This window comes from Primulina huaijiensis, chromosome 13 (assembly GCF_012295235.1).
Source record: "Primulina huaijiensis isolate GDHJ02 chromosome 13, ASM1229523v2, whole genome shotgun sequence".
Lineage (NCBI taxonomy): Eukaryota > Viridiplantae > Streptophyta > Magnoliopsida > Lamiales > Gesneriaceae > Primulina > Primulina huaijiensis.
The window spans coordinates 18,460,102-18,468,346 of NC_133318.1; the positions used below are offsets into that span (position 1 = coordinate 18,460,102).

At 31.7% G+C, this 8,245-nt stretch overlaps 1 protein-coding gene across 1 annotated transcript; it reads left to right on the forward strand.

Moving 5' to 3' along the window:
• The first annotated feature begins 7,007 nt into the window (after window positions 1–7,007).
• LOC140991932 (uncharacterized) lies at window positions 7,008–7,498 on the forward strand. Its single transcript, XM_073462106.1, has one exon. The coding sequence runs from the start codon at window positions 7,097–7,099 to the stop codon at window positions 7,298–7,300; it is 204 nt and encodes a 67-aa protein (XP_073318207.1). The 5' UTR covers window positions 7,008–7,096; the 3' UTR covers window positions 7,301–7,498.
• The last annotated feature ends 747 nt before the right edge of the window (window positions 7,499–8,245 follow it).

An 8,245-nucleotide genomic window follows, 5' to 3' on the forward strand; every position in this document is an offset into this window, starting at 1 on the left:
CCGCAAGTCACCATTCATATCTTGCAAATCATAAAGAATTCATGATTATACACTTCATAACTACAAGACAAAGGGACTTTCTACTTGAAATTATTGCATCTATTAATTTATGGGGTCATAAAGAATATAGGACACATGATTACACCAAGCGGCGGGACGTGGGGTGGGGTGTGTCTCAATTTGATGGAGAGATGTCATGATTGTAAAACTTGACAATAATACCTTACATAATGAATTTCTGTGGGTTCTCACTGCTTTTCATACTTTGAAGGAAAAAAAATAGAATGATAAGGAATGATTGTCACGCTGGTTTCCCCTCCTTCCTATTTGCAAAATCAGACCAGTTGCACGTGGGCATTAGACCAAGAGGCACCTAAACTCTTATTCAATCTCCGGATCCATAAAAATTGAGTCTGGTTTTCTCCCGATATCGTACCCGGAAAGTGTTGGGAGCCGGATGTTCGAGATTCCGAACATTCGAGATCAAGTCCCATAGAAAAAAGATATCCTGATAAATATTTTTTTAATCCATTGAATCTCAATTTTAAAGTTCTGATGAACACGAGCACATAAAAAAATATACGTAACTATTAAAAATTAAATCATCTTCCTAATACATCACAAATAAACTTAAACAACTTCTTGATTAATACAAACAAATCCAAAACAAAAATTAGCATACCGAATCATTCTCTCATGAAACCACCACACAACCTTCTCAAGCTCTATTTAGCATCAATTAGTATTTAAACCACCACACAACAATGTGTTCACTTTACTCTTCTATGTTGAAGCTGAATGAGAGAAAAGATTATAAACTCTCTTCTATTTTGTTTAAATCATCTCTCTTCTATTTTGTTTAAGTTTATTTGAATTAGTGTTAGCCTATTTCTGTATGAGCTTCGGCCCAATAATATTCTATTTAAAATTTTAATCTTCCAACCCAATGTGTTAATGATATTATAATATTTTTTTTAAAATTTATTATTAATATAATCGGATAGGGGCGGGAATCTCATCGAGAATATATTATGTGCCAGATATCCTTCTTCTGACATTGTTCGGGATGAGAAAAAATCCTGACAATTAAAGTTGGGAAAACGACATATCGAGATATTTTCGGGGCAAGAATGAGATGAGATTTGGGATGGATATGGATTTGTAGAGATTTTGCCATCCCTAATGGCACCATGGATTTCATTTGTTCTCTTCGGCTGAGTCTTCCCCTCCTATTTGTAAATTAAAAGAAGAAGAAAAGTTATCATGTGTAGCAAAAATAAATTAAGGAGCATTAATAAGCAAAACAATATAAATATATACAGCACAATTCATATTACTCGAAATTATATAGTATGAATATGATCAGAAGTTGCAACATCAAAATTGTGCTACCAATTCTGAAAAATGGAACGAAGCCCAGCTAAAACTGCAGAAATGAAGGAGGAGCAAGCCCACCCGAAACAACAAAGTTCGAGGCCCAACCTAAAGCCCAATTGAAGAGGTTATGGCCTATATTTAAAACTAAGTTTTAAAATAAAATACGAACGTATTGTTATTTTTCTAAAAATGCCAATTCTCAACTTGTCTTCTTCCAAGATATTATGCAAGTCTGGTAGAGGGATCTTATAAGTTTTGTATCCTATAACATATTTAAGTGGCTAAGACGTAAAAAAATAAGTAGCCTTGTTTGGTTTTATGTAGATTTGTTAAACCAACTCGCCTATTTGGCTGGGCGGGCTATCATATCAATTTTTAGTTATATTTGACGGCGTGGAGTAGAACAATACAACTCACCGAACCCACTTCTCATTTTCCCAATTGACTCTTGAATCCAAGGCATGAATATCAAGTTTCAACATTTAACACCCGAAAAGGGCTGTGAGAAGGCATATAAAGTCAAACTCTTCCACTCTAAAAACATGTCCAAATTCATGGGAATGATGAGAAATAATTCTATGACCAAAATAAATGAGTTTATATATAAACTTTTATATAAAACCAAACTGAGTTTATACTTTATATATAAGTTTTTGATAAATAAATTTTTTCCAATAATATAATTAACGATTCTCATTAAAATTATGAGTCTATAATACAAATACACTTATATGATATGAATGAAGGTGAAAATAAATCGAGACTTTCAAATACAAATTTAGATGATTCAAGTAATCGAATATTAATATGAAATTTGCGCTCAAATTATTTTGTTTCGGCTTTATATGTGTGAATTTCATTATTTTTAATGGTACGTGTAAAATTATTTAATAAAACATGTATCTTAAATTTAAACAGAACGATGTGAGTTTGGATTCAAACTCTAAAGATTAAATTGGAGATAGAAATGTTAGAGTAGATGTCATGTAAGTCAATAGTTGGCTAAGAAATTTATGAACTCAGTTTTAATTAACAGTCTTTATTTTAATATAATTTACATTTCATGATTTCGTTTTACTTTATCTGTATATATAACAATCGACATAGATAAATACCTTGATTATACTTTAATATAAATGAATCGTATTTCGATCTTGAAACTCATTTGTAAATATTGTATATTCTAAATTCGTTCCTAGTCGATTCAGCCACCTAAGAACAAAGATAAAGGTTGCTTGAGCTTGAGACTAGCATCTGTGATGATATATAGCGTGTTTCATGATAAGGGCATAGAGATATCCAATAATGCAGATGGGTAATTATACGATGATTGTACCGAAATACCCTCCCTCGGACTTTCCAATTGGTTATCATTCATCGAGAGAAAAAGTCAGTGGTTATGACAGTACATCATTAGTCCTTACGATCCGAGACGACACTGAGGCTCTACATACTAAGATTATGCTTTGACTCGTTTACCGACTCCGCGAAGGTCAAAAAGTGACAAGGTTGGGTGTAATTGCGACATGTGTAGGAGCTAGTGCATTATATTCAGGAATTCACCGCTCACTTACGGGTGTGGATATCATATGTGATCTAATGAAATAGTAGTGCATGAAATCTTGGGTCAGAGTATAAGATGTACTTTAGGGATAATGGGTCTCTAGTTGTACATGCAATGTCACTATGAATATTTCATGAGTGTATCACATAGCTATCGAATCCAATGTGCAACCCTCGATGAACAAATTATTGCATATTCGATATGGATATATGAGATGAAGGAACAATACTGTATGTTAATCATAACCGATTGGTTCTTCAGGCACTATCAGTGATATCTAGAAAATCATGGGACGATGCTACTAGAAACTCTTACCATGATTCGATGGCTTTAATCAGAAAAATATTTTTGACATTCTCATGATTAAATGTTGATGCATGGAATGAGGCAAATTAGAGAAAACCCGAATAAAAAAAATGTCCTGAATCACATAGAATTGTGAACCCACGACTAGCTGTATCCATGAACTATTGAGGGTCACACAAGCACTAGATCATTTGTTCCCGTGGAGACAATAAATTCAAAGAGTTGAATTTATATAAAATTATGAGATAGTAAATTCAAAAAATTGAATTTATGATAATTAAAATTTAGAGAGAATAAATTCAATGAGTTAAATTTATGAAAATTGAGAGTTTAAAATATCAAAAATTCGATTCCTCGAACGAGTTATCCATGTCACAAGACATAATCTTTAAACAGTCCCTTACATGCATGTTAGCCCCACCCCCATTCAAATACACAAAGGCAATGCGCAGAGTTTCCTCAGAGATCCATCTCCTCCTTATATATCCTGTAATGACCATGGACGGTAGAGATCCATCTTCTCTTTATATATACATTAATGACCGTGGATCGTAGAGATCCTCTTCTCTTATATATACTTTAATGACCGTGGATCATAAACTGACTCAACATAAATCTCAACTCATGCTCATATATTATTACTAGTCATGAAAGTTAGTCCAACGTGATCCGTAACCATGCCTTGGTCTATAAACCTACGACTCATACCAATAGTGATGTATGGACATAAATTGAGGCTCGTGTTGGTCAACCTACTACCCACGATCTTTACATATACATACACCGTTATTTGCACAGAAAAACTAGCATCCAGTGGAAAGAAATCAAAACCCTTTTCGTCAAAAAATTTAGCAAACCACAATTCAATCCCCCACCTGAAAATCGGAGAGATTGTGAATATGTATTTTCTGGGCTGCGACGAGGAGGAGGCGGAGGTGGAGCGGCAGCAGGTGCCGAGATCGTGCCCCTACTACGTCGGAAAGGTTCATGCAATCTGCGTCTAGGGCCAATTCCGAATCTGTTTTCTCCCCATTTGCTTTAGATTCAAATGCAAGTAAGGATATAAATGAACCAAACCGTTTGTGAACTATTCGAAACTCGATTCGAAAAAAACTCGTTTAATTAGGCTCATTAAGATAAAAAAAAAAAATCAAGCTCACGCTTTACAATATTCGGCTCGTTAGCTTGTGAACATGTTCGTTGGTAAGTTCATGAGTCATCTCTTATATAAAAAATAATAGTTTTGATTTTGATTTATTGACTTTGCAGATTACTTATGAAATATATAGAAAATTCTATTAAATTATTTATTATAATAAATTTACAATTTTAATAAGAATGTTATATTTTTCTTTAAATATATAATTTACTTTTTAATGAATTTAATGAAAATTTAAATGTATAATTCATATTTATTAAGCTCATTTAGGTTCGATAAAAGCTTGAATAAGCTCGTGAGGCATAAATATATACATTAAATAAAGCTCGAGCTCGGTTCGATTATAAAAAAGTCAAGCCCAAACATTCAAGAGTTCAGCTCGGCTCGACTCGATTACATCCCTAAAGGCAAGTATTCTTGTGCTCTATGTTCCAAGCGCTTGGTTTTGTACGATTATTAAGCACATTTCAGTGGATTATTATTTAATTTATAAACACTATAAGGTGTTATTTAATTAATTTTTTTTAGAGTTGTCTACGTAGATTTAGATAATTATAATTCTTATTCTTTGAACTTGTTTTGGAACGGAGTTATGATTAATTCATAATCTTACTGGATATTAGAGTTCATAACTATCGTTATGTGTTAGATTTGCTCTTATGAATCACCTGTTAAATGTCTTGTAAATTTTACATTACGTATTTTGATTTAATTAATTTTTTATTGTGTTGTAAATTTTATTTTTTCCATTTCTTTTAATTAAGGTTTGATGAAATGTTATGGACTTTATTTTTTGAAATTACCATATTAAGATTTTAGTAACAATAATGCAAAGAAACACAAAATATAAATTCATGAGATCATATACGGAAATCACATGATTTACTCGTTTATAATTTAATTAATAATAATTCATAATATATATACACGATTAAATTACAGTTGGACCCCTAAAAAAGAAAGTCGACAAGGAGTTATCGATATTGAATTTTAGCAAACAAAGCCAAGTTTTCCAATTGCAGATCAATCATTAATTATCTTTCGGGTCAAGAATTACTGCTATCATGCAAAATTTCTATTTATTTATTTATCCTTTCCTTTTCACGTCCCTATCCATATAAATTCCATTCAAAATCAAATTACTTATATTATGCAAAATTTATTTATTTATATTTTGAAACATTTTCTATCATATGATATTATTATTTCTTTTATTTGTTGATTTGAATGCGAAACTGTGAAAATATTTTATCAATAAATGAATTATCTAAAAAAAGAAATACGGAAATTTATGTGACAAACTGAGGGATAAGTTAGGATATGATCATTTAAATAATATGGATATATAGTATGGGCTATGGGTACGTACGTATCATTTACGTATATAAATCCAATTTGTACACTTTTTCGTCGGACTTTGAAAAAGAATACTTCCAATTCTAAATTTAAAGCAGTAAGTGTTACAGAACTCCAAGGGACAATCTTAGATTTTCCATGAATTATTATTGATAATGCATGCTTGAAATATATAATGATTTTAAAAAGTATTTAATTGGATAATTAGTATCATATCATCTCATAAAATGTAAAACACAGTTAAATATACTGTAAAAAAAAATATTTAGAACACATATTGTGAAAAAAATGCTTTTGAAAAAGAATATAAAACAAGATAGAATTGAAATTTTTATTTTGGGAACTAAAAAACATATTGTTAAAATAAAACAATAATTGCCCAAAAAACTTAGAAAATCCCAATGATATAGTGTATACTAAACCCAAAAATTATAGAATATGCGTATAGAATATGCCAAATTTTTTTTTAAAAAAAATATAGAATATGCTTTCATAAATAAATTTTGGAAATAATTTTCAAATTCCAGACACAGAGTCAAGTTTCATCACTAAACTTTAGCTAAAAAGGGCTGCGAAAGGCGTAATCAAACGATCAACAAAGTACAAACTCCATAGCAAGTCCAAATTCAATGTCATTTAAAAATTCAAGTTGAGACTGCATGTAGTATCAAAATATAAGTAAATAATTCTCTCAAAATATATAAATAAGTAATTAATATTAATTCGACCATATGTTACATTGGAAAATCAAAAGAAGGTCATGAAATTATTTTTTTGATCATTTAGCTTGCATGTATTTTATTTTTTGATCAATTTATAGTCATGCGATCCACTAATTTGTATTTTTTCTCTTAATTTTAGTCATTCTCCATCATATTTTATGACGTGATATGTCCGACGTCATTTCAGTATTTTTCGATGATACGTTATCACATTCAATACTCACTTTTGAAAAAAATTTGTAATTTAGTAGATTAAAATCATAACTAATTAACCGATCACAAGATCAATAATAAAATACATTTATCGGGAAAGAGTTTCCTCCTAAGGGTCCACCACCGTCCGCGGATTAGTTCAGTGTCAGACGGTGACCCCGGAAGCTCACATGAATCACCCTTGAACCAGTACCTTTCGGGCACGTTTGTCACGCCCCACGTGCATAAAAACCAAGACCGACACTGCATCGAACCTTCCAGCTCCCATCGACCCACCCTCCCCCATATATATCCATACAGCACATAACTAAATAATTACACAGTCGACTGAAATAATTAATATTTAGCAAAATCGATCCCCAGCTGAGCTAGAGCCAAAGAGAGACTGCTCCGACGCTCATGTGTTTTCTGGGTTGTGACAAGGAGGAGACGGAGGTGGGGCGGCAGCAGGCGCCGGGATCGTGCCCCTACTGCGGCGGAAAGGTGCATGCAGTGGACGTCGGCAGCCGATTCAGATTCTGTTTTCTCCCCGTTTGCTTCAGATTCAAACGCAAGTATTCTTGTACTCTCTGTTCCAAGCGCTTGGTTTCGTATGATTATTAATATCAGAAATAGAAGGGTCTATCGATATTTCGTTTCCTTCGCCTGATCAAACAGTTTTCCCGTTGATCGGATCCGATGGAATCTGTAATTGGATTTTAATTTCGCTTCTTCTTTTTTTGTTTCAAATTTAAATTTTCGATATATTTCTCTTGTAATTAAACATGCATACATATATACTTGACTAGGGATTTGGAAGAAGATTTTTGTAGTTAATATCTGATAAAATATTATAAAGCCAAAGTTCTAGAAAAGAAATCACAAAGGAAAGTTTGCTATTTAGCAAACCCCCAAGTTTTAGCACTTGCATGTCAAGAATTATTTTATTATTCATTATTATTCAAACCAGTTATTTTTATCCTTTCCTTTTCACGTATATATTTATATAAATTCAAATAAAAAAACCAAATCTTTTGATAAGAAATCCGACCTAAAAACCCTCTTTAATACTTTAATAAGCTGCAGGCTACAGATTTTTTTGTTGTTGTTTCTGATTTTTTAAACTTCAAAGTTTTCATAGGTAGATAGGTTTCATACGTATCCAATAATTTATTCAATTTTATTTATTAGAGGGGATATATGTGTGTGTGTGTGTGTGTGTGATTAGTGATATATATTATTAACACTTTAATCATTACTTAGCGCGCGCGCACATAAATTATTAACACTTCTCTATCTTTTATCAGTTCAATGCAATTTAAATAGAAAATACAGTGTCCCTTCTTTGATTTCTAGTTTTAATTCAATTTTATTTTTAGAGTTATAAAAATGATAGTGAAAAATTATGTTACATATAGTAGGGAAATATCTTATCAGGAGATCTGAATGTTGTTTCTTATTGTTGGAATATGACACGGGGTTTCCTATGGTTAGATATGTATTGCATTATTATAAGTTGTTTTGTTTTAAAATTCGGAATCATGTCCTCTGTTTCTAAATTATAATTAA